Source organism: Staurois parvus, unplaced genomic scaffold (assembly GCF_062004578.1).
Source record: "Staurois parvus isolate SC_StPar_1 unplaced genomic scaffold, SC_StPar_1.0 ptg000232l, whole genome shotgun sequence".
NCBI lineage: Eukaryota > Metazoa > Chordata > Amphibia > Anura > Ranidae > Staurois > Staurois parvus.
Window position 1 is genome coordinate 1,408,070 of NW_028318028.1, and position 27,173 is coordinate 1,435,242.

General features: G+C 44.3%; 2 protein-coding genes across 3 annotated transcripts in view; one reads left to right on the top strand and one right to left on the bottom strand.

Moving 5' to 3' along the window:
• The window catches only part of SAMD4B (sterile alpha motif domain containing 4B), an 87,170-nt gene extending 75,897 nt beyond the window's left edge, over positions 1–11,273 (bottom strand). For both annotated transcript variants that reach the window (XM_089679803.1, XM_089679802.1), the window contains exon 1: positions 11,180–11,273. The gene's annotated coding sequence lies outside the window, so the exon portion shown is untranslated. The remainder of the gene's footprint in view (positions 1–11,179) is intronic.
• Positions 11,274–22,231: 10,958 nt separating this feature from the next.
• Positions 22,232–27,173, top strand: part of GMFG (glia maturation factor gamma) — a 45,457-nt gene continuing 40,515 nt past the window's right edge. The window contains exon 1 of the mRNA XM_089679804.1: positions 22,232–22,312. Within this exon, the coding sequence (XP_089535930.1) occupies positions 22,310–22,312 (3 nt within the window). The 5' untranslated portion in view covers positions 22,232–22,309. The remainder of the gene's footprint in view (positions 22,313–27,173) is intronic.

Here is a 27,173-nt window from a genome sequence, read left to right on the forward strand (position 1 = left end):
ATGTAAAAAATCTAAACCAAAAATTATCTACAAAACTATATACACTTCAATCATGAGGAATCATCATAACCAAAGTTGATCTGTGATCCAAAAAGCACAAATATGATGTGTTAGTATTAAGTCCCCTCGGTTGTGTTGTGTCGAGGGTATGGATCCAATAAGCTTCACAACGGAGGAGTAAGTTGTCACGATCTCCTCCTCTCGCCGATCGACTGACGTGTTTGATGGTCATGCCCCTCAATTCATATACCTGGTGTCCTGCCAAAACAAAATGGACTGCTACGGGTTTGCTCAAATCAATGGGTTCACCTTTGGTACTCTTGACTAGAGCTGTCTTAATGTCACTATTGTGTTTCTGAAATCTTCGCTTAAAGGGACCTTTTGTTTTGCCCACATAAACTAGTGAGCAGGGGCATTTCAGAATATAAACGCAGTGATCGGTGTTACAGTTCAGGTAACCCTGTATCTGGTAACGTTCCCCACTGTGGGGATGTGTGAAATATTCCCCACAGATCAATGAGTTGCATACATTACAATTGTCACACTCATAGCAACCCTGTCTTTCTGAGAACTTAAATACTGCCTTAGCATATTTGGTCCTAGGGCCCGCTTGAACTAAGAAGTCACGTAGGGATCTACCTCGCTTATGCGCCATCAATGGTGGATTCTTTAAGTCGGGTGATAGAGTGTCATCAGCTCTAAGGATGTTCATGTTACGCATGACCGCTTGTTTAATACGCTCAGATGCCTGATTGAAGCCGTGTATAAAGAGCGGCCTGTTGGCCGCCCTACGGCTGCCTTCAAAATCTGCCATAGCTCTGGCTAATGCCTGGTCAAGTACTCAAGTAGGATAACCTCTTTCCACAAATTTTCTATACATGGCCTCAAGTTGTTCTTCCAGCAGGTATCTCCACTCCTCTAATGCGGTCTTTATGGCCAACAGTTCTCGATCTCCAATATCGTAGTTCCTTTCTGCCGGTGAAGGTTTCCTCGAGAAGAACGCCACTGGGTGCAGAAGTTCTTTGGTGCCCTTTCTCTGGGACAGGACGGCCCCTACTGCATTTTCTGAGGCATCCACTTCCAGAACATAAGGCAGAGAGGAATCAGGATGACTGAGAATGGGAGCGGTGGTGAATAATTTCTTTAGAGACTCGAATGCTGCTTGAGCCTCAGGCGTCCATTTGAAGCGGACCCCTTGTTTGGTCAACTGGGTAATGGGGGAGACCAGACCAGAGAAGTTCCTGATAAACTTTCTATAAAAGTTAGCAAACCCAATAAAGCGTTGTATGCCCTTCTTATCCGTGGGTACTGGCCAGTCCAAGATCACCAAGACCTTCTGAGGATCCATCGCGACCCCCGTGGTGGAGATGATCAGCCCCAGGAATGCAATACTGTGCTGCTTGAAGCTGCACTTGTCAGCTTTGGCATACAGACCGTGTTGGCGTAATCGTTCCAATACACTTGTCACATGTCCCCTGAGCTTCGAGTATGGAAAAGAATATTAATTTGTCGTCCAAAAAGACAACCACGAAAACATCAAGATAATCTCTGAATACATCATTAATGAAATGTTGGAACGTGGCCGGGGCATTGCAGAGTCCGAATGGCATGACCAAATACTCGAAATGGCCAAATAGAGTACGAAACGCCGTTTTCCACTCATCCCCCTCCCTTATACGGACCAGATTATATGCACCCCTTAAATCTAGTTCTGTAAAGATGGCTGCAGATTTCAGTCTCTGGAAGAGTTCTGGGACCAGGGGCAGTGGGAAGCAATTATTTATCGTGACCTTGTTTAGCTCACGATAATCTATGCAGGGTCTTAGGGACTTATCCTTTTTTTCTACAAAGAAGATTCCGGACCCTGCTGGTGAAGTGGAGGGGTGAATGAACCCTTTTTGGAGGTTCTCATCAATGTACTCCATGAGAACCCCTAATTCTAGCTCGGACAGGGGAAAAATCCGACCTAACGAAATCTCTGAGCCAGGTAGAAGGTCAATGGGGCAGTCATATGTTCGGTATGGAGGAAGGACGTCTGCCCCCCCGTTTGCTGATGACGTCCAAGAAACTGTGGTAGGCCGGAGGGACGACCTGCCTTAGATTGGAGTCTCCATCCAAGCATAGGAGGAATTGGGGAGCTGCGGGGCCCAAGGCGTGGCAGTTTTCCTGACAATATGGAAATAGGAACTGAATGGAACCGGTTTCCCAATCAATCTGGGGATTATGGGCCCGCAACCAAGGAAGCCCCAGAATGACTGGGAAAAGAGGGGAGGCTATAGCGTCTAGTCGGAGGAACTCCCGATGATGACCCGCTACCGTAGTAAACATAGGAGGAGTTTACTGATCCAACCCCAACTTAATTCGTAACCCGTCGGCCAAAAATATGTTAAGGCCCTGTTCTCTAGTCTGGAGGGGAATTTTCTGCTGATGGGCAAAGTTTAAGTCCACGAAGCAACTGCATGCTCCGGAATCAATTATAGCCGTCACCTCCACGGTTCTTCCTAGGAGCTGGAAGGAAATAGGTATGGCTAAGTAACTGGACTGTTTAATACTTTCAGCAGATATAGAAGAAAAAATAGAGGCAGACTTACTTGCTTTCAGCAGACAGGAACGCACCATATGACCGGCTTCTCCACAGTACAGGCAGAGGTTTTTGGACCGCCTCCTCTGGCGTTCCTCAGACGATAGTGACGGCCGAGCCAGTCCCAGCTGCATGGGCTCGTGGGTATCTTCAGGTTCTGGAGTCCGGTTCCCCTCTAGCGTAGGTTGGACTGCTCCCCGGGGGGTGCCCATGTTGTTCTCTGACCCTGGCTGGTTCTTTCAAACCTGCGTTCCCGCAGCCTATGGTCTATCTGAATGGCCAAGACAATAAGATCCTCCAAGGATTCGGGTAAACCTACCCGGGCTAGCTAGTCTTTAAGAGCCTCGGAGAGCCCTACGCGGAATTGGTGGCGTAAGGCGGCGTCGTTCCACCGGTTATCTCCCATCCACCGTCTAAATTTCGACGCATATTCCTCCGCTGCCCGGCAGCCCTGTCTAAGGGAGTATAGGGCAGATTCTGCGGAGGCTGCCTGCTGCGGGTCATCATATAGTATGGCCATTGCCTCAAAAAAATCTGTTACTGTCTCTAGGTGGGAATCGTGGTTCTCCATCAATCGGTGAGCCCAATCCTGGGGTTTTTCCTGGAGCAGGGATACTATGAATCCTACCTTGACTGACTCCGTGGAAAACGTGCGTGGCTTGAAATAAAGGAGGCATGCGTTCCGGAAGGCCCTGAAGCGTGCTCGGTCCCCGCGGAAGCGTTCTGGTAGAGGAACGCGTGGTTCGGGAGTAGGCAGTGCGGCTAAAGCTCCCGTAGATGGTCCTGGAGATTCCCCGGACGGGGCAGGGGAGGCCGGACCCTGGGAGGTGGTGACAGGTGCAGTCAACATCTGGATGCGGCTTTCCAGATGGGTGTATCCATCCTGCAGCGTCTTAACGGCTTGGGTCAGGGCCGCCAGGTGCTGGCATATGTCCTCCAGTGGGGATGGTCCTCTTCCAGACTCTGTCATGGCCGTTTGGTACTGTAATGAACCGCCTAGCGGTACCTCTAGCAACCCACCGGTTAGGATTCCCCAGAGCGTGGAGTCTAAGTCCCGGTCTGCTTGTTCACCAGGGTCCCTGATGGTGGGGATGGACTTGGAGCGAACCGAGACCAGGTCGCGGCCCCTGAGTACACCTACCGGTGGTAGAGGGATCCACCAGAGGTATCTGCAGGGTGAGAGCCTGATGTGAGGAGGCGGATGTGCCAGAGCAAGGTGGATGGATGGATGAGTAGGAACGTGGTCAGACAAGCCAAGTCGGTAGCCGTGGGAGCAGTGCGGTACAAAGCAGCGGGCAGAGAATGGTCGGGTCACACGCCAGGTCAGCAACAGAAGATCAGATCCAATAGGGGGCATCCAGGAGGGAGGTCAGACAAGCCAGGGGTCAGAGCAGGAGAGTACAGCACAGTCAGGGACAATCCGGGTCAGCAACAATCAAGAATCACGAGTATGCAGGAGCAGGAACACAGAGAGACCAAATGGCAATTAATGTCAGTGCAGGGCGGATTTAAATACCGCGCCCAGCGCTGTCATTGGTGCCAGGCGCGCACCCGCAGCTCCGAGTGTGCATGTGCAGGTTCCGTCTCCGCCGCGGCCGGCCAGGACCTAGTGCCCGTACACCAGCGTGAACGGGCACACTGCGCCTGCGCCGAGCCGTGTGTCGCGGCGACTCCTGACAGGCCTTTCACATTGGCTTAGAGATGCAGTATTTTAGTTGTGTTTTTATCGTTCGCTTACTGCCTGCCAACTCACTATACAATTAAAACAATAGTAGGCTGACCAGACAGTATACACCAGTGCATTATTGGTGCTTTTGTGAGGCTCCGTTTAGATATCTGCGATGTGGGAACTTGCCCTGCATTGTGCAGGAGTGTTACAGTATATTATCTATTGTGATGACTATTTAACGGCAACCTAATGCACCCAGCCATCGCATGTGCGTGCACTTAGTACCATGTGTCATAGTGTGGTGCAATTTAAAAAAAGTGCACTTCTGTGGATCAATTTAGATGGTTGTGGTTCATTCAAATGGATAGGCTGCCCTATTGCAATAAAAACATGCAGCAACGCACATGTGTTGGCACACTGAATAGATGTAAATCCAACCTAATTGCATGTCACATTCTCTAGGCGTTGCCACAACCTGCCGCCACCAATGAATTCAACTGCAGTGCACCAAAATGTGCCTCTGGCATTTTTGATATACAGTGGTACCTCGGTTAACATAATTTTAGGTTTACGAATGAAAATCCATTGAAAATAATGCCTTGGTTTACAAATTTTTTACAAATTTTTTTCGCAATACAAAGTGTATGTCAGTGCTGATTTTTAAATGCAATTGCCGGCTTTTTTTTCGTCACTATAGCTCGCAGAATTAGCTGTCACTTTCCACAGAATTAACGGGAACTTTGTTTCTTTTAAGAAACTAAAAGGAAACATTATTTCTCTAAACTAAAAGTGACAGCTGCATTTCTGATCTATAATGAAGAAAAACAAACAAAACAAAAAACAAAAAAACAATTACGTTTAAAAACCAGCACCAAAATACATTTTAAAAACCGGTGCGGGGTCCCCCCCTCCCATCCATACCAAGACCTTCGGGTCTGGTAAGGATTTTGAGGGGAACTCCCACACCAGAATTAAAATAAAAAAAAAAAAATACCAGATCCTTATCCAAGCATGCAGAGGGCTGGGGCAGCCATCGTCAGGAACGGAACTTTTTTTTTCTTTTTTCGGGTCGGCGGCGGGCATCGTGCTTGACGTTGGATCTACTGCAGAGGACATTCTGTTAGTTTTTTCAATTAATAAAGGACTTGTCAAAGACCATGTCCTGTCTTTTTTAACACTATATTTTTTGTTTTTTGTGAATGAGTAATCGGGACCATGTACCCCATACTCATTCACATGGGGGGGCCTGGTATGGTATGGTACAGGAGGGTGGGGGGGGATGCTCACTCGTCCGTCCCCTCCCTTTCCTGACCTGCCGGGATGCACGTTCGGATAAGGGTCTGGTACGGATTTGGGGGGGCACGCCATTTTTTTTTTTATTTTGGCGCGGGAGTTCCCCTTAAATCCATACCAGACCTGAAGGGCTTGGTATGGATGAGAGGGGGGACCCCACACCATTTTTTAAATTATTTTTTTTAATTGCCGGCAATTCTTTTACATTCAGCTGTCAGTGGGGAACCCCGCTGACAGTTGAAACATTAACACATGGTTGTCACTACTAACATACCGCATGACTTGATAAAATAACCCATGCAGTATTTTAGTAGCGTTTACTTTTTTTCTAACCTCCGGAACGGATTAATTGGTTTTCAATGCATTCCTATTGGAAACGTTTCCGTTTACGAATTTTTCGCTATATGAAAAGTTCTGCAGAATTAATTCAATTCGTAAACCGAGGTATTACTGTATCTGTGGGCCAGTGACTGGCATAGTGGGTGCCGCCAGGTAAAGGGGAGGGAGCAGAACAGACACACATCCGCTCTCCTCCCCTTCTTGTTGCTGACCAGGAAGGGGCGTGTAAAACGTAATTTCTGGGACCCTGGCCAGCATAGCCAGGAAAGAATGTAATGCTATCTTCATTCCTTTACATTCAGTGGATCACACGGGAGACACCCAGGGTCTAAAAAGATTTTAGACTCTGGATGTCTAATTAAAGAGAACCTGTCACCAAAAAAAAAGTCAACACGTAATGAAGTAAAAAAGAAAAAAAAAAAATGAACAGTAAAAAATTAAAGTTACACACAAGCACAAAATCCCCCTACACAAAAAAAGTGAGGCCCACCCCCACACATATGAACATAACTGTATGCATCAATTTCGATATACAGATTGCCGCACACAACAGGGTGTGAGCAATATTTCTAGAACAGACCACCTCCATAACACTAAACTAGTGACCTAGAAGGGGCTTTTAAAGGGTCGCCTATGGAAAATATAAGGTACTGAAGTTTGCCTCCATTTCACAGGTGCACAAAAATGTAAGATTTGACATGTTTGGTATCTATTTACTGTATTTACTCAGTGCAGCCTTATCTTTTATATTTTACCACAAAATTGGGTAATTAATTGTGTTTGTGTGCCCTAAACTTAACATTAGTATAGTTTTTACAGATATTTTACAATTCCTACACCTTTGCGGTAATATTGTATGACATACAAAAACAGAACTACCACTATTTTATTCTCTAGGGTGTCCGCTTTTATAAAATATATATTTGGGGGGTTATATGTGATCTTCAGGCCTAAAAAGATTTTTTAAACAGTATGCAAAAACAGCTCTGGCAGTGAAAGGGTTAAAGTAGAACTAAAGGAAAACTTTTCTTTTTAAGTTTTGGATAGAGTGGAGAGGGATTAAATACCTGTCAGTTGTTATTGAGATCCTGTTTGCCATTTGTCCTATTTACCATTATCACTTAAAGTGAAAGTAAAAGTAAAAAAAAAATCCAAACTTTTGGGCTGTGCCCTGAAAAGTAATAGAATATGGAAGAAAATCTTTAAATGGGGTCACTGGTTCTGGTGACCTGGGAGTCCCCAAGGAACTCCCTTAATTTGCAGGCGTTTCCTCTCACTTCCTGTTCTGGCTATGGAACAGGAAATTAAGGGAAATCTGCACCTGACAGGGGTTATAACCCTTCCTTACTCTAACCAAACTAAAAAAATTAAGTTTTGCCGAAAGTTTTACTTTAAACTGAATTGGCTGTTTTACAAGGTGAGGGTTTACAAATACTTTAACCACTTGCCCTCCAGAGGATTTACCCCCCTTCCTGACCAGGCCATTTTTTGCAATACGGCGCTGTTACTTTAACTAACAATTGCATGGTCATGCAACGCTGCACCCAAATTAAATTTACGTACTTTTTTCCCCACAAATAGAGCTTTCTTTCAGTGGTATTTGGTCACCTGTGCATTTTTTATTTTTTTGCACTATAAATAAAGACAATTTTGAGGAAAAAAAAAAAGAATATTTTTGACTTTGTGTTATTAAACACGTTCAGTAAAAAAATTTTAAAAATCAAATTTAGTCATACATTTAGGCCAAAATGTATTCTGCTACATGACTGCTAAGAAAAAAAAAAATCCCAATATGTGTAAATTGGTTTATGTGAAAGTTATAGCGTTTACAAATGGCGGTATATATACTGGAATTTTTTAATTTTTTTTACTAGTATTGGCAGCGATCAGCGACTTATAGCGGGACTGTGGCGGGCGTTCTGACACTGGGGAGAACTGACTTGGTGTCAATGACATCCCCAGTGACACCAATACAGTGATCAGTGCTAATAAAAAGCATTGATAATGTGCTAATGCCACTGGGCAGGAAGGGGTTAACATCTGGGGCGATCAAAGGGTTAATTGTGTGCGGTTTCACTATGTGGGCTGTGTATGTGCTTCACTGTAAGCACACTGCAGAGCCATACAAAGCAGTGTGCAGGAGCCAACAGGAGAGAGATCTGTATTGTTTACATACAGGTCTCTCCCATCAGAGATTCTTGGAGATCACCTGGTCCAAGCCAGTAATCACCTGCCGGGACCCTTGATTGACAGCCGAGGTCACGAATGGTGGAGCAGGTAGGAAGCGCACGCGGCTTGCACGCACCCTACCCTGAAATACAAAATCACGTATATATAAGTAATTTTGCACACCCTGTAGCAGCATTTCTGCTATAGGGCGGAGGGGAAGCAGTTAAAGTGGTTGTAAAGGCTGAAGGTTTTTTATCTTCATACATTCTATGCATGAAGGTTAACAAAACCTTCCGTGTCCTGCTCCCCAATACTCGCCTGAGCCCCCTCTCGATCTAGCGATGTGCATGAGAGCTTTGGCTGTCCCAAGACTCCCTCTCCTCGTTGGCTGAGATGTTCACATTCAATGAGCCACTCAAGATAGTGTGGGTGGGGCCAAGCCACGGCTCTGTGTCTTATGGACACAAAGCAGGGCTCAGGAGCGCACACGCACCAGCACCTCTGCAGCAAGCACTGGCAGATGACCTGAGAATGGGGCTGTTCTATGCAAAACCACTTCACAGAGCAGCTAAAAATTATGTGTTTGTTATTTAAAAAAAAAAAAAAAAAGCCGAACCTTTAATAACACTTTAAGCCATCATTCTTTTATTGCGATTTGGAACCACATGACAAGTCAAACCCTATTTCCAGCAATGGAACCGTTCATGTGGCTGTGATTATGAAAAAGGTTCCTGCACTACTTTTTTCCATGATTTCATCGTGACTTGCATAGACCTCTTTTCAATGAAGTCACAAGCAGCGGTGGCACAAATTGGACTGATCTGCAGCTTTGAAATCATGCAGAAGTAGCATGATTTTGAAGCCGCACTAGTGTTACCCAGGACTAAAGGAGACGTTTGGCACGGCTTCTTCTGTAGGCCACAGGAATGCACTTCATTTTGTATTATTGTGAGACAGATTCAGCTGACAGTGGGCTAAAATCTGTGCTTGGATGATGTCACTCAGCTGGTCCGGGCTCTGGAAGGATTCCGACTTAAATGTCAAGATTCACCCAGATGCCTGAGCCAGCTTTTCCCACCTATCCACAGCCTGGTGCTCCAGTGAGCATTGGAGGGGTAGAGCAGTGAGCCGGAGACTGACCATCACAGCTTTCTGAAGACCAAGAACTGGGCTATTGCCGGTCTTCGTTCGCTTGGTGCTCGGTCTTAAGAAGCAGCGGGGGACAGCTGCTGCGTCCACCTAGGTGACTACGTATGGTTTTTTTTTTTCAAAGCCCCATAATTCTTTTGACACCCCAATCGCAGACGTGCATTTTGTCACCGCAAAAAAACGCACCTTATTATACAGGATTAATTTCAGGTACTATAGTGCCATCAATTTACTCAGCACTTTACATACATATATTGTACATTCACATCAGTCCCTAACCCTCAAGGAGAGTACAATCTATGGTCCCTAAATCACATTCATACATACACATACTAGGGACAATTAACCTACAAGCATGTCTTTGGAGTGTGGGAAAAAACCTGGAGTACCCGGAGGAAACCCACGCAGGCACAGGGAGAACATGCAAACTCCAGGCAGGTGGTGCTGTGGTTGGGATTTGAACCAATGACCCTAGTACTGCCAGGTGGAAGTGCTAACCCACGGGTATCAACCTGGCGGCCCTCCAGCTGTTGCCAAACTAAAAGTCCCATGAGGCATTGCAAGATTGAGAGTTACGAGCATGACTTCCAAAGTCAGAGGCATGATGGGACTTGTAGTTTCGCAACAGCTGGAGGGAGACCAGTTTGACACCCCTGGACTAACCATTTAGCCACTGTGCTGCCCACATTTATAGAGCACAAAACAGTTTGCGCAGTGCTTCACAACACGCAGGCAGACAGTTACCATACAATTTAGTACAGGAGGAATCAGAGGGCCCTGCGGGTCCTTAGAGCTTACAATCTAAGAGGGAGGGTCAAGAGATACAAAAGGTAATAATTGTGGGGGGGGGGGGGCTGATGGAGAAAAAAGTAGTTTTTAGGTGAGTGCGGTACAAAAATGTGCGAGTTTATCACGCACACAGCGGCCGGTACAAAAACGTGCGAGTCTCTCATGCACACAGCGGCCGGTACAAAAGCGTGCGAGTCTGTCACGCACACAGCGGCCGGTACAACAACGTGCGAATTTGTCAAGCACGTAGCGGCCGGTACAACAACGTGCGAGTTTATCACGCACGCAGCGGCCGGTCCAAAAACGTGCGAGTTTATCACGCACGCAGCGGCCGGTACAAAAACGTGCGAGTTTATCACGCACGCAGCGTCCGGTATAAAAACGTGCGAGTTTATCACGCACGCAGCGGCCGGTACAAAAGCGTGCGAGTTGATCACGCACACAGTGGCCGGTACAAAAACGTGCGAGTTTATCACGCACACAGTGGCCGGTACAAAAACGTGCGAGTTTATCACGCACGCAGCGGCCGGTACAAAAACGTGCGAGTTTATCACGCACACAGTGGCCGGTACAAAAACGTGCGAGTTTATCACGCACACAGTGGCCGGTACAACGTGCGAGTTTGTCACGCACACAGCGGCCGGTACAAAAACGTGCGAGTTTGTCACGCACACAGCGGCCGCTTCAAGTTAAAGGTCTGCCCCATGCAGTTGCACTGGAGTGAATGGGGCCTATAGGTAGATTTCCTGTTCTGGTGACAACCTGTGGGATTTTCCCACCACATCCTGAGCCAATAGTGCACCAGGACAAATAGAGAGACACCCCCTCCCCCCCAAAAAAAGAACCTGCCAGGGTCTGTAACCTCCCACTACTCCACACACAGCTGTATATGAAGTAGTTCTGCCCTCACATGAGTGGAGTGTAGAGGACACACATAGGAGCTGTGCTATTGGCCCATTGGCAGTGACAGGGCTGTACAGGACACACACATCCCCCCATTATACCATCCCTCACCCCCAGCTCCCCTTTACCTCACAGCACAACCCCATGTCGGTTGCTATGGAGATGAGTTGGGGTGACTCCTCTGTCCACCACCCCTTTTTCATTGCCGCTCCCCTTCAGCACCGGAGAAGTCTCCAGTCCCTCCACCCGCTCCTGGACCCCTTCCCTCCGCTCCAGTCCACACTTACCGCCCGCTCAGGCCGTTGCACTCCCCCGGGGAGCCACACAGGCAACCGCCGCCGCCAGCACGTCGCACGTTACGCTCTGCGTTGGAGACTGACGTCACCGCGCACGTCGGGGCCCCGCACAGAAAACGCCTCCGATTGCGGATTGGTCGACCCATGTCTGTGATTGACAGCTGCGCCGATGAACCCGCCTCCAAGCCACGCCTGTGACAGAAACAGCGCGCCGCGATTGGCCGTGGAGGGTTTAATTGACAGGAGGAGAACAATGCAGGAGGGCGTGGCGTGAAGAGTACTGCAGAGGGAGAAATGTCATGTAGATGGCAGGGATGTGAATGATGGTTGTAGATGACAGGCCAGGCCGTAGGGACATTGGCGCCGAGACACATGAGAAGCTCCCCTTATACGTCAACGTGAACTTGGTTACTATGGGAAACTGCACCACGTCTGCTCCAGAATGAAAACATCTCCCCAAAAACTACAATAGATTGCAGCTGAGCAGTCCTGATAGAGGTGTTGGCTGCTTTGGTTTTCTTTGTTAGTTCTTTTCACCTGTAGATCCTGCCATTTACACACTTCCTGTCTCACGGTGACAACTAGACGCGCAGAACGAACAAATTACTTCAATTCGTTATTTAAATTATTTTGTCGTTAAATCCGTTTATTTTTGTTTTTGGGATTCATTCACTTTCGTTGCGATTATTCATTTTCAAATTCAATTCGACAAAATCGAAAAGTATTGAATTAGCATTCAGATTTGAATTTATTCTATTAGAAATTCGAATTTCGGAAGACGGTTATATTCTTTCTATTCTGTTGTTTTTTTCTATTCTTTTCTATTTTTTTATTTTCTATTCTATTCTGCGCCTTTATTTTCTATTTTATTCTATTCTGCTCTATTCTTTTCTATTCCATTCTATTCTGTTTTCTTCTATTGTTTTCAAATTCAGAAGGCTGCTATAATATTCTATTTTTTTTTTCTATTGAGTTATTTTCTATTCTATTCTTTTACTTTCTGTTCTATGGTTCCCTATTCTACTCTATTCTATTCCCTTATTTTCAATTCAATTTAATTCTATTCTTTTATTTTCTATTCTATTCTCTTGTATTCTATTCTGTTTTACTCTATTCTTTTCTATTTTGTAATTTTATTTTCTATTCTGTTCTATTTTTTCTATTCTACTTCTGCCGTAGGGGGCGCACACTTCTGCTGTGATTGGACACAGCAGAAGCCGATCAACAGGTGCCAGCCAATGGATAAGCGCTGGCACTTGCTGATGAAGCCACGTGACCCGGTGGCGTAACGCGTAGGGGAGGGGCTGTGACGTCACAATGCTTAAAGCAATATACAGCAAGTATTCAGCAACATTGAAATACTATACTGTGGATTCAGATTTCAACATTTTAATGCATTTTTAACTTGTAACACATGTGAGTGCATCATTTTATTTAATAAATTAATTTTAAAGAGGATAAGGCACTATGTTTTTTTTATTACATTTCATGGTTATTACACCTATGGAGAGAAATCCCTAAGGAAGCAAGGAAACCCCCCAGTGGGAAGAGGGATATTTTCGTCCATTCATTCGGCTACAGGAAAATCCATAAGGAAGCAAGGGGACCCCCTGATAGGAAGAGGGAACACTCTGTTCATCCATCCCAAGAAAAGAAGGATCATCCTATCCATATACAGTAATACCTCAGTTTACAAATTTAATTAGTTCTGCAGGACCTTTCGTATAGCGAAAAATTCGTAAACCAAAACGCTGTTTCCCATAGGAATGCATTGAAAACCAAATAATCCGTTCTTGAGGTCATTAAAACGCTACTAAAATATAGCATGAGGTACTTTATCAAGTCATACGGTATTTTAGTAGTGACAACCATGTGTTAATGTTTCACCTGTCAGCGGGGTTCCCTACTGACAGCTGCATATAAAAGAATTGCTGGCAATTAAAAAAAAATTTAAAAACGACCTGGGGTCCCCCCTCCAATCCATACCAAGACCTGCGGGTCTGGTATGGATTTTGAAGGGAACTCCCAAGCCAAAGTTAAAAAAAAATGGTGTGGGGGTCCCCCCCAAAATCCATACCAGACCCTTATCCAAGCATGCAGCCTGGCAGGTCAGGATAGGGGGGGAACGAGTGAACAGCCCCCCTCTCCTTGACCCTTCCAGGCCACATGCCCTCAACATGTTGATGGAGACAAGGGCCTCTTCTCCACAACCCTTGCTGGTGGTTGTGGGGGTCTGCAGGCAGGAGGCTTATCGGAATCTGGAAGCCCCCTTTAACAAGGGGGCCCCCAGATCCCGGCCCCCCCCATGTGAATTAGTATGGGGTACATGGTACCCCTACACATTCACAAAAAACAAAAAGTATAGTGTGAAAAAAAGACAGGACATTGTCTTTGACAAGTCCTTTATTAAAAGAAAAAACTAAAAGAATGTCCCCCTCAGTAGATCCAACGTCAATCACGATGTAAGCCGCCGGCGACCCAAAAAAAGAATATTGAAAAAAGGCTCTGCTCAAGATGATGGCTTCCAGCCGTCTGCTTCTGAGGTGGCTTGACAGTTCTTAAATATGTAAGGGGCGGGGCCACCCGGGGACATCACCTGAGTGACCCCACCCCATGTGACATCATTGTCAAACCACCGGAGCAGGTAGACGGCTGGAAGCCATCGTCGGGAGCAGAGTTTCTTTTCTTTTAATCTTTTTTTCAGGGAGGTGGCGGGCATCGTGATTCACATTGGATCTACAGCGGGGGGCATTTTTTTTGTTTTTTCTTTTAATAAAGGACTTGTCAAAGACCATGTCCTGTCTTTTTTCACACTACACTTTTTGTTTTTTGTGAATGTGTAGGTGTACCATGTACCCTATACTCATTCACATGGGGCGGGCTGGGATCTGGCGGCTTCCAGATTCCAATAAGCCCCCCGCCCACAGACCCCCACAACCACCGGCCAGGGTTGTGGGGAAGAAGCCCTTGTTACCATCTACATGGGGACAAGGTGCTTTGGAGGGGGGTATCAGAAGAATCAAAGTCACGCTCGCTCGTCCCCCCCCCTTTCCTGACCTGCCAGGCTGCATGCTCGGATAAGGGTCTGGTAAGGATTTGGGGGGGACCCACAAGCCTTTTTGTTTTAAGTTTTGGTGTGGGAATTCCCCTCAAAATCCATACCAGACCCAAAGGGCTTGGTATGGACGGGAGGGGGGACCCCACGCCATTTTTTTATTTATTATGGTGCAAGTTTTTAAATGTAATTATAGCTTTTTTTTCTTCGCTATAGCTCAGAAATTCAGCTGTCCCTTTCCCTCCAGCTAAAAGAGAGAAAGTTTTCTTTTAGCTTATTTCCCCGAGTTAAGAGAAACAATGTTTCCTTTTAGTTTATTAAAACTCTGGGGAAAGTGACAGCTAATCCTGTGAGCTATTGTGAAGAAAAAAAAAGCCGGCAATTGCATTAAAAAATCGTCACCGACATACACTTCGTATTGCAAAAAAAAAAATTGTAAAAAATTTGTAAACCAAGGCATTATTTTCAGTGGATTTTCATTTGTAAAATTTCGTTAACTGAGGCGTTTGTAAACAGAGGTATTACTGTACCACTAAGTCCAATTAAAGGGACACAAGCGTTTTATGACCTCACTTAATGGTTTGGTCATATATACCAGGTGAGCGCACAGCTGGGGAAGGGGTATAATATTTTCTATGATCGGTGGACTGCACGGTTCTTATTTCGTATCACAGAAGTATGAAAGTCACAGACTTAATAAGGACATGTTTGCAGCATTAATATAATTGCAGTGATATTGATAAATATTCTTTTGATGCTGGACAATTATTTATTTAATATTTATTTATTCTCAATTTTATTATTGCAATTGGTAGTGGAGTGCGACACTATTTCTGACCGTATAGTGCATGCGCTACTTTAGAAATCGGTGCAGCTCCGACCAAGTTGGAACCGCACTGATATGAACGCTGTAATTGTGGACAATAAGGTGCGACGTGCCATTCGATTTGCAAATCGCATGCCAAGTCATACCCTGTGTGACTGGGACTTAACCTGTTTGATCTACAACTGCTATGATGCTATACATGTGATCAGTTATCACCTCAGCCATTTGATGATTTGACAGTTTGGTTGAGAACAGAAGGAGATGTGATAATTAGAAATTCCAGCATTTTTTTTTTGTTTAGTTATACTTTTAGTCCTGGTTCACACCCATTTAACCTTTTCAGAAAAAATTAAAAAGGTGAACTAACCCTAGGTTCACACCTATGCCTTTTCTGCAGCGTTTTGCAGAAATGCAGTATAGTCTATTTAACATGATTTCTTATGGGACAGGTTCACATCTCTGCGTTTTCACCCAGTGCATGTTTTGGAAAGGGTCAGGGAATTTTTTGAACACAAAATGTTGTGTTTTTGGTTGTATAGATTTCAATGGGAACGCTACAGAAAAGCATGTTTTGCATTTTTGTTGCGGTTTGTTCCCTAATTTTGCCATGTTGTGTTTAAAATCTGCCTAGCAACAAGAAAAATAGAAAAAAAAAAAAAAACTCAAAAGGCATCAAAAACACAAGTGCAAAAAACGCAGAACGCAATGCAGAAACGCATCAAACCAACCTGTATAGGTGTTAACCTAGCCTAATATCATACACCCTCTACTTCCCCCCTGTTACCTAGTCTTTGCTATACTGACTTCCAGGAATGCTGAGCTGTTAGTGCCACGCAGCCAATCTAGTGGTCTGACAATTTGAAATCCCTGCTGTACTCCCTCTTTTCTGTGCAGGGCTTCCAGGACAGAGCAGAGCAATTCTGATTGGTCAGTGCCTGCACAGTGAACTTCTCTGATCAATCCTGAAGTGCTACACAGTGAAGAGGGAGAAGAGTGGGGATTTCAAATCCTCAGACCACTGAACTGGCTGGGTGGGCACTGAATGCTCAGTATCCCCAGAGGTAAGACAGGGAGAGGGGTATAGGGGGTGGTGTCCAGTGTTAGTTCACCTTTTCAGTTTTTCTGAAAGGGCGAAAGGTGAACGAACACTTTAAATGGGTCACGTTTGGCAGCTGTAAAACCCACCGGCCGCTACAGGGGGTATAATTTTTTCTGCAGCTAGGGCACGTGTACATCTTTGTGTTATTTTAAAGCAGATTTAAACCCATCAAATTAAAACAAAATTAAGTCTCTGCCACCATTTTTTAAAATTGAGCCCCAGGAGCTTAAAGCGGAGTTCCACCTGAAAAAAAATAAATATAAGTCAGCAGCTACAAAAACTGTAGCTGCTGACTTTTAAAATACAGCCACATACATGTCCCTTGGTCCAGCGCTGTCCTCATCACCGCTGGTTTCACCGGCTGTCTTCTCTCCCTGGAACCGGCATCTTCAGTGTGGGTACTCGGCTGTGACAGCTTGCGGCTTCACAGCCGGGTGCCCACTACACATGCACAAGAAGCGCTGCGCTTAGCGAATGGCCCCTTAGTCTTCTGGGGCCTGTCACGTGTCCCCGAAGACTATGGGGAGGGAGGGGGAGAGGACGACTTCCACTTTTGATTGCCTAGGCGATTGCAGCGGAAGTAGGAGCGGGTACCTGTCAAATTCAGGAACCCGCTTACCCACCGCTTAAAGCAGAACTTCCCCTTTTGGGTGGAGCTCTGCTTTAATATGCACCACATATTAACACATTATGGCAGTCTTACCCGGCAAGCGATCCTTTCCAACTCTGCACCTCTATTATCTCCAAGTCTTCCTTCCAAGTTCCAACTTTTTGGTCATTTGGTTGGCTAGGCTGCGATGAAGTCACTCCTGCTCACATAAACAATGATGGGCAGGGAGAAGGGTTGAGGGGGGAGACAGGGGGGCTAATAGGGTCTCTTCTGTCATAAAAAGTTCTACCTGGCAGCAATTTTGTTTAGGTTTTGGGCTTCATTAACATGGGCATATGCATATTTGCTGCACAAAATGCAGGTTCTTACTGACTAGTAAGTGCTAGTAGAAGATCATGTGTAATATACGTGCCTAAAGTACCATTGGCTTACGCATGTATATGTACACGTTTATATGCCTTTATGCATGTATGCACACATAAAATCTGCAGATCTGCGTGGCCATGGACACAGCAGTGTCCTACTTTTTTGTGTGAGGCTAAATGGAGCATATATTTTTACATGTAGACACAGCTGTATTTTTGGTAATCAATAATGATTGTCAAAGTGCTGCAAATGAGATAAATCTAATTTTTTTCAGTCCAATGTAGCCAAGTGCAGACATTGTAGTGGCTAAGCTATACAGACACTGCTGCTGTCTTCTGCTGGCTTACATCCCTCTATCCACTTACCATGCTGTCTCACCTCCACACACTAGGGGGAGCTGGTTAGACATAAAGGAGTAGAATGACTATGATGCAGCCGCATGGAACCTTGGGAAATGTAGTTTGCGAGGGGAGCTGCACTGTGGAGTTGAATGCAGGAGTGAACTACAAGAGTCACAAGAACAACTGTGAGAGGAGGGGAGAGCAGGGATTTTTTCCCTGGCTTTGAGACACAGAGAGATTATTGCAGCTGGGCAGACCTGTTGCTGTGGCTGCAGAGACAGCTACTGAGGACTGGAGTGTGGGGAATCAAACCTGGAGTGCTAGAACTGAGCATTGAGGACTGGATTGCAAGGACTGGGTCACCAAGGATCGGGTACCTGAGGACCAGAGTCAGAATGTCCAGGACAAGGTTTGTTGGGTGCCAGAACTGGTGAGTGGTTGTGGATGTGCTTACAATGCCACTGTTTAGCAGTTCAGTACCAGAGGGGACTGCCTGTTTGCCTATAGCTCCAAAACTGATCACTACATGCAGCCTTAAAGAGACGGTAATCAAAGTGCACCACATACGCATTGGGTCCCACTGTTATCCGGCTGGAGTTTGCCAGTCGGGCACCAGATACTTTACAACCATCTCCCGGGGTACCACTTTCAGGAAATATACATGCGTACTATCAGGGATATCCACAAAGTGCACTCTGATCCACTTGTTTCTGATTTATTGCAGAATGTTTGCTGTAAGAATTTTCCTTAAAGCAGAGCTTCAGTCTGTAAAAAGAAAAAAAATTAAAGTCAGCAGCTACAAATTCTATAGGTACTGACTTTTAATAAATGGACACTTTCTTGTCCCAGGATCCAGCGTCGTCCTCACCCAGGCTAGTTTTTCACTAGAATAAAATAAAAAACCTTTTTTGTGCCAGTCAATAAACTGAAATGCAAAATAGTTCACAAAAATAATTACAAAAAAATTCTTCTTCTGTGTCCATTTTCCACCTCCACATAAATCCAGTGTGTACTTCAAAAAAATAAATAAAATACTACATAGTGCATTACCTTTGATAACAGCTAGTATATACTTTAAATAAACAATAAGTATATACTAAACACAATTGCGTGCAAAAATAAACAAGATTCAAATCGTGAGCAACACGTGAATCGTGAAATCACTCAGTGTACACCTTACATATATAAATAAACGTGAACAATCAGTGTACACTCAAAAGTATAAATAAATAAAATAAAAATAAACAAAATAATAAAATAAATAAATAAATAAAATCAAATAAATAAATAGTGCACTTTCCGTGAACACTTCTAGAGCTGAAATGTATACAATTACCCTCTCAAAGTGATGTGTTATCACTTTGAGAGGGTAATTGTATGTATTTCAGCTCTAGAAGTTCACGGAAAGTGCACTATTTATTTATTTGATTTTATTTATTTATTTATTTTATTATTTTGTTTTTGTTTAATTTAATTTTATTTTTGGAACTTCCCTGTTTGGGTGGAGCTCTGCTTTAATGTTTATACTGTTCACTGTTTATACTACTCACTGTTTATGCTGTTCTATACCAGTGCTGCTGATACTGGGTTAATTTTGCTTAGTACCATGATGATCTATGTTGTAGATCAACTGCCAAACTATAGCCTAATAATCATGTCAGTTATTTATTTATTTATTTGAGGTACTTATGTACATTCACATCAGTCCCTAACCCTCAAGGGGCTAACAATCTAAGGTTCCTAACTCACATTTATACATACACATAATAGGGCCAATTTAGACAGGATTCAATTAACCTACCAGCATGTCTTTAAAGTGTGGGAGGAAACCAGAGTACCCAGAGGAAACCCACGCAGGCACAGGGAGAACATGCAAACTCCAGGCAGGTGGTGCCATGGTTGGGATTCAAACCAATGACCCTAGTACTGCCAGGTGGAAGTGCTAACCACTGTGCAGTTAGCTTGTTGTATTCAAGATAAATAATTTACCTGTTCATTAATTTTTGGGCATTTCCATTAATTTTGCCTTGTGATAATATACTTAATTTATTCACAGCTAAGTAGCCTGGTGCCTATTTCTTACATGCTAATATGTATAGTTGTGGGTAGTTTGTTAGTAGTTTAGCCCATAGGTGTTTGCAGTATCTCATTACTGAACCAGCTATGTCAGAGGGGACAAAGCAGTTCTCAGAGTTGTGGCAAAGAACAGAGAACCCGTCATACCAAGTAACTCCCCTGGGGGGTAAGAGCTACATCAATACATTTATTGATTCTTATCTTAGAAAAACAGGAAATGATACATATAAAAAAGGTTTCATAAACCAGTTTGCAAAAGGCAAATGTTCAATAAAAATAAAAAGTAGAATGCAATATGTAGTCCAAACCAATATCATATAGGATTCTAGAATCTGATATCAACACTTGCTCCAAGCATAAGGCTGAGAGAAAAAAATTGAGATAGAAAAGAAAGGGGCAAGGAGGAAAAGCAGTGGGTGAGAAGAAAGGGGTTGAGGGAGGGGGATGGGAGGGGAAGTACAATGTAGAAAAATCCCAGCCATCACACAACCAATTCATACAGTGGTTAGGCTATGCAGAGAAAGAGTTAGGTAATGATATGTCCATCCATGGGTCCTGGATCTTGAAAAATGTATTATGACTGTTTGTGAGAATACTAGTTAGTTCAGAAACACACACAGATCCATATCTCCACTCAAGATCAGCCTCTCTTGTACATGGACAACCTGGGTGGTTAGGCTATGTATAGAAATAGTTAGATGATATGTCCATCCATGGGTCCCAGATCTTGAAAAATGTATTATGACTGTTTGTGAGAATACTAGTTAGTTCAGAAACACACACAGATCCATATCTCCACTCAAGATCAGCCTCTCTTGTACATGGACAACCTGGGTGGTTAGGCTATGTATAGAAAAAGTTAGACGATATGTCCATCCATGGGTTCCAGATCTTGAAATATGTATTATGACTGTTTGTGAGAATACTAGTTAGTTCAGTAACACACACAGATCCATAGCTCCACTCAAGACTGGCCTCTCTTGTACATGGACAACCTGGGTGGTTAGGCTACGTATAGGAAGAGTTAGATGATATGTCCATCCATGGGTTCCAGATCTTTAAAAATGTATTATGTCTGTTTGTGAGAATACTAGTTAGTTCGGAAACACACACAGATTTATAGCTCCACTCAAGACTGGCCTCTCTTGTACATGGACAACTTGGGTGCTGGCCATTATAGTTCGTCTCTACTTTCCATTGAAAATATGAAAATGTCAGCTGCACTCCACTTAGCTCCTTTTACTGTATTTTTTAACAGTCAGTGAATTGACTGCATACAGTGATGTCTCCACCCAAAAACCAACCCTCTTTGATGCATATCACCACTCCAGTGGAGTCCAGGTGAAGAAGGATCCAGGTTAACGATTTTAACTTTATAGGACCACAGGAGGTAGCTTCCAATTCTACCCACAAAGGAGCCTCATTGACTGTTTACAGAGCAACAAGTAGAGTGATTTGGGCAGCTTGATAGTACTTTAAGAAACTGGGAATGCCTAGACCTTGATGTTTATGTATATACAAGGTTCTCCTGGGAATTCTCGGTGGGTGTTTATGGCAAAAAAAGGATATGACATGATTTTAAAAGGATTAAATAGAGAAGGAAGGGATTGGGAGAGTGCGGAAAAGGCAATCTCATTTGTTTTTACTACACTTATGGCAGCCGTACTTGCTTTCATTCCGTTATCTGATTTACATGTGACTTGATCAAAACAAAGAAAACAGCATAAAATAAAATAGCCATAACTCCAATTCCCATTGATGTTAATCAGAGTCAAATCGGATTTGATTAGCCATTGTGTTGCATCGATCAGCAGCACTGAGATACTTTGTTCATGAATTTGATCGTAGTTTGACTAGATCATGAGATTACATGGTACTACCAGAAAACACTTAATCATTTCTCTCCGCAATGATCCAACATCCAAGAGGTTCCTTGGCAGTGCTGACACCTTCTTCCTGGCTGCCTCTGGATGACGGATCTTCAGCCGTCCTGATTGGCCAGCGTAGGATGATGTACCTCCTGGACATGCATAGAAGTTCATTATCATTCATTCATCCAGGTACCCTGCGCCGTCTCTTCTGAAATAAAGATATTGCCTGTCTGCAATTGTTTTTTTTTTTTGTAAGTTTAGTTCCCCTTTAACTCTTCCCCCTGGTTCACATAGAACTAATGGCACCCGCCTGTGGGTCCGCATTCTTCTGTGTGGGTGGTGCGGCTGCATGGATTTGCGTGCGGATTTGCGTGCGGATCCACAGCGGCACCACCCGCACAGATGCGAACCTAGCCAGAGAAATGAGAGGAAAAGCTGGATTTCTGCATCACCAAACACAAAGGAGATTATTTACTACAGCTGGAGAGTGCAAATTCTGGTCCATCTCAGCATAGAAACCAATCAGCTTCCAGGTTTCATTGGCAAAGCTTAATTGAACAATCTGAAGTTAGAAGCTGATTGGTTACTATACACAGCTGCACCAGATTCAGAGTACACCAATTTTAGTAAATCTCCTCCAAAATCTCCTCTCTGCCGTTTTCTAACTATGTTTGTTCCTAGTCAGCTAAATCGCAGCTAACTATGGCTGTGATAACAGGATGTGGTCAGAGGACGCATGTTCCGAGCAGCTGCAGAGACAGTACTTTGCTGTGCACCCCTTTCCTCCTCCTCCTGCCCCTTACATCCTGCTGTCATCCAGGCAAGAGGTACAAAATAGGCAGACAGGAACCTTGTCATAGAGGAAACGCCCTGCAGGATGGTAAGATGCTTTTATCTGGTCTTGCTGAGTTACTTATTGCAAAAAATGGTAGCTTTGCAGAGTTATTCAGTTGAATTAAAACTGACAATGAGCAAAGTGCAATAATTAGAAAACACAGATTTCAGGTTTCTGCAGTTGGATCAGTGATTGGTTACTATAGATTACTGCACATATTGCATTTCTACCTTCAGGCTCCATGCACACGGGACGTTTTGATAACGCTGGTAACATTAGCTGTGTAAAATCACGTTAAAAACGTGAGTTTTTCAGCTTTTATTAGTGTTTTTGCATTAGTGTTTAGCGGCGTTTTTCCGTGTTTGCATTTTGTAGCGGTTTTTTTTTTACTAAAAAATAATAATTTTTTTTTGTAAAAAAAAAAGCCCAAAATGCTGGTTTGTGGCGTTTTACCACGTTGTTCAGCGTTAGAGCGTCTTTATAGCTAAAAAACTCTTTTTTTTCCAGCCAAAAAACATCCCAGCCAAGAAAACGATTACAGTCTATGTGTGCATGGAAACATAGGATAACATGCTGGGGGGGTTTACTGGCTGTAGAACAAAAATGTCAAAAGCCAAAAACAGCAGCTGTAAAAACGTTCGGTGTGCATGAGGAGTCATATGGCTGTACAGCTTTCATTCCTAGATTGTAAGCTCCAAGGAGCAGGGACCTCCTTTCCCTCTTGTATTGAACTGTATTGTTGCTGTATTGTCTCCCGTTCTATTGTAAAGTGCTGAGCAAACTGTTGGCGCTATATAAATCCTGTATAATAATAATAATTGCCAAGCCTAATTTGAACAAGTTGAAGTTAGAAGCTGATTGGCTACCCTCATGCACAGCTGCACCAGATTCTGAGTGCTCCAGTTTTAGTAAATCTACCCCACTATGTACTACCAGCAGCCCATGTGCCAGTTTTGTACTTTGCACAAATCAATGGATAGCATCGGTGCTGTGTCACATGAAAGTGTTCATTTAGTCTAGGTTCACATCTCTGTGGGTGGTGCCGCTGTGGATCCGCACGAAAATCCGTGCAGCCGCACCACCCGCACAGAGGAATGCGGACCCACGGGTGGGTGCCATTAGTTCTAATGGCACGCCGCCCGCACTCGAAATCGCAACCGCACTGGGAACCGAGGTTCCCATGCGGGCTGCAGTTTCCAAAGAAGTGCAGGGACTTCTTCCCTGCGTTTGCCCCAGGGCACGGGAGTCTACTCAAATGAATGGGCTCTCGTGCCCATGCAAAACGTGGCCTGCACGGCCGCATATATGTGAACCAGGGCTTAGGCAGTTACATGCAAATAGAGCCTCCAACTGACTACGCATGCGGACAGTGTGCATCCAGCATTCTCACCACAGCTAAGTTGCCAGTTTGCCAGAGTGTTGCATCACAGGTGGAGTTTGGCTGCCTCTGAAGCTAGGTTCACACCTATGCAGTTTGCATTTGATCCATTTCTGCAGTGCTTTTTGTGATGCATTTTGCATATTTTTTTCTTGTTGCTAGGCAGATTAAAATGCAAAATGCGTCAAAAATGCACTACATGCTTTTCTGCAGCATCTCCATTGAAGTCTATAGAAACAAAAATGCAACTTTTTACGTTTAAAAAAGTCCCTGACCCTTCCCAAAAAACGCACAAGGTGAGAATGCAGAGATGTGAACATGTCCCATAGGAAGTCATGTTAAATGGACTGTAGTGCGTTTCTGCAAAACGCTGCGGAAAACGCTTAGGTATGGACATAGACTTAATTCAGAAAACGATGTCCCCCATGTGAATGTAGCCTTAAATTTAAAGTACAACTTGTAGCACCCTCTGACCCGCCAAAACACATGAGGGACCCCCAAAGACAGGGCTTTTCAGTCCTTGGCTGAAAATGGAGATGTGTAACCATTGTGGACCAGTCATTTTAATGCATTTTTAACATACAGGTGAAACTCGAAAAATTTGAATATCGTGCAAAAGTTCATTTATTTCAGTAATGTAACTTAAAGGGTGAAGCTAATATATGAGATAGACTCATTACATGCAAAGCAAGATAGTTCAAGCTGTGATTTGTCATAATTGTGATGATTCTGGCTTAAAACTCATGAAAACCCCAAATCGACAATCTCAGAAAATTAGAATATTACATGCAATCAATAAAACAAAGATTGTACATAGAACAATATCGGACCTCTGAAAAGTATAAGCATGCATATGTACTCAGTACTTGGTTTGGGCCCCTTTTGCAGCAATTACTGCCTCAATGCGGCGTGGCATGGAAGCTATCAGCCTGTGGCACTGCTGAGGTGTTATGGAAAACCAGGATGCTTCAATAGCGGCCTTCAGCTCTTCTGCATTGTTTGGTCTCTTGTCTCTCATCTTTCTCTTGGCAATGCCCCATAGATTCTCTATGGGGTTCATGTCAGGCGAATTTGCTGGCCAATCAAGCACAGTAATCCCACGGTAATTTGAACCAGGTTTTGGTGCTTTTGGCAGTGTGGGCAGGTGCCAAGTCCTGCTGGAAAATGAAGTCCGCATCCCCATAAAGCTCGTCTGTGGAAGAAAGCATGAAGTGCTCCAAAATCTCCTGGTAGACGGCTGCGTTGACCCTGGACTTAATGAAGCACAGTGGACCAACACCAGCAGATGACATGGCTCCCCAAATCAACACAGACTGTGGAAACTTCACACTGGACTTCAAGCATCTTGCAGTGTGTGCCTCTCCATTCTTCCTCCATACTCTGGGTCCTTGGTTTCCAAATGAGATGCAAAAGTTGCTCTCATCAGAAAAGAGGACTTTGGATCACTGAGCAACAGACCAGGTCTGTTTTTCTTTAGCCCAGGTAAGATGCTTCTGACGTTCTTTGTTGTTCAGGAGCGGCTTGACAAGAGGAATACGACATTTGAAGCCCATGTCCAGGATCCGTCTGTGTGTGGTGGCTCTTGATGCACTGACTCCAGCCTCAGTCCACTCCTTGTGAAAGTCCCCAACACTTTTGAATGTCCTTTTCCTGACAATCCTCTCCAGGTTGCGGTCATCCCTGCTGCTTGTGCACCTTTTTCTTCCACACTTTTCCCTTCCACATAACTTTCTATTAATGTGCTTTGATACAGCACTTTGGGAACATCCAACTTCTTTTTGCAATTACCTTTTGAGGCTTTCCCTCCTTATGGAGGGTGTCAATGATGGTTTTCTGCACAACTGTCAGGTCAGCAGTCTTTCCCATGATGCCAATCGCAACAAAAGTAGTACATGTACTACTTTAGAAATCAGTGCGGCTCTGACCAAGTCGGAGATGCACCGATTTGACCGCTGTAATTGCGGATAATAGGATGCGACTTGGCATACAATTTGCAAATCGCATGCGAAGTCGCACCCGATGTGACCGGGGTGTAAAACTGAAGAATGCAAAATCTCGTTCAGCTGTGCATGGTAGCCAAATTAGCTTCTAACTTCAGCGTTGACAGTAAAACTTGGAAGCTGATTGGTTCCTATGCAGAGCTGCACCAGATTTTGTACTCTCCAGTTTTAGTAAATCAACCCCATATTCTTTCTGGGCTTTACAAAGAGTTACTCAAATGTATTTTCTGTTCAAATGTGAGCTTTCTCAGTCAAGTAATATCTAGGTCATTTAGTAGCCATAATACAGGGTTTGCGTTCCCTCCTAAGTGCTGAGTGTTCAGTCCTCTATTTAATGCATTTTTAAGGATTTTATTCCACAAAGAGGAATTTACAGGGAGAGAGGAGTAATGTGTTGCAGACTCCATCCCTTCAGTTCAGTACAGGCAAAAAGTGCCTTTAACCCCTTCCTGCCCAGACCAGCTTTCAGCGCTCTCGTACTTTGAATGACAATTGTGCAGTCATGCAACACTGTACCCAAACTAAATTTTTATAATTTTTTTGAAACAAATAGAGATTTCTTTTGGTGGTATTTAATCACCACTTTTGCTTCTGGGAGGACATCTATGGACGCCCTCCCAGAACTAGCCGACTGTAGCAGTCTTTTGGCTGTAGCGCGGTCAGGAACTGGTTAAGCTGAAAAAAAAGCATGCTTTACTTTCTCTAGCAGCAGCAACAGCCTCATTGATCCTCCTATGGTTGCCTCCTCATGCCTTTAAAACCAAACAGATATTATTCACACAAGTTCTGTGGCTGATTAAGGTGGTGAATAAACTCACTTAGTGCCTTATCTGCATTAAATTAGCCTCAGAAGCTGTGTAACTAATATGTGTTTGGTTTTAAAGGGATGAGGTGGCAACCATAGGAGGGTCAATGAGGCTGCTGCTGCTGCTGTTTGGTTTTACAGGGATGAGGTGGCAACCATAGGAGGATCAATGAGCTGCTGCTGTTTGGTTTTAAAGGCATGAGGTGGCAACCCTAGATCCTCCAGATGAATCTTTAGTCTCTCTTTGACTTCCTTGTACCCAGGATCTCCAGCAACTCCATTCACCTTTGGTTCAGGTATCTACTTCCACCATCTAGACGTCCATCCTCTCTGAGGCCTTTTGAATAGGAAAGCGCCAGGGTGAATAGGAAAGTGTCCATTAACATGCTTCCAGTCTGCACCAAGTATCAGACCTCCTCGGCCACAAGCTTAGCTGAAACACAGAGCATATACACGCTTCCCAGGCCATACCTGGGGGGGGAAAAGAGCTCACTAGATTTGCCTCCCCCAAATGTGTATGTCCTCCCCAGCATGCACCACTGAAAATAAACCTCCTAGTGGTTGGCCAGAAGGAACCTAAATATCCATAACCTAGTGCTACTGTGAATACTCACTCTATTGATAGAGGTATCAGCGAGACCTACTGGCAGCAGGCAGAAGCAACAGCAACAATGAGATTAGAGGCAATCAAATGAGTGCAACAATATAAATTAGCTTGGGCTA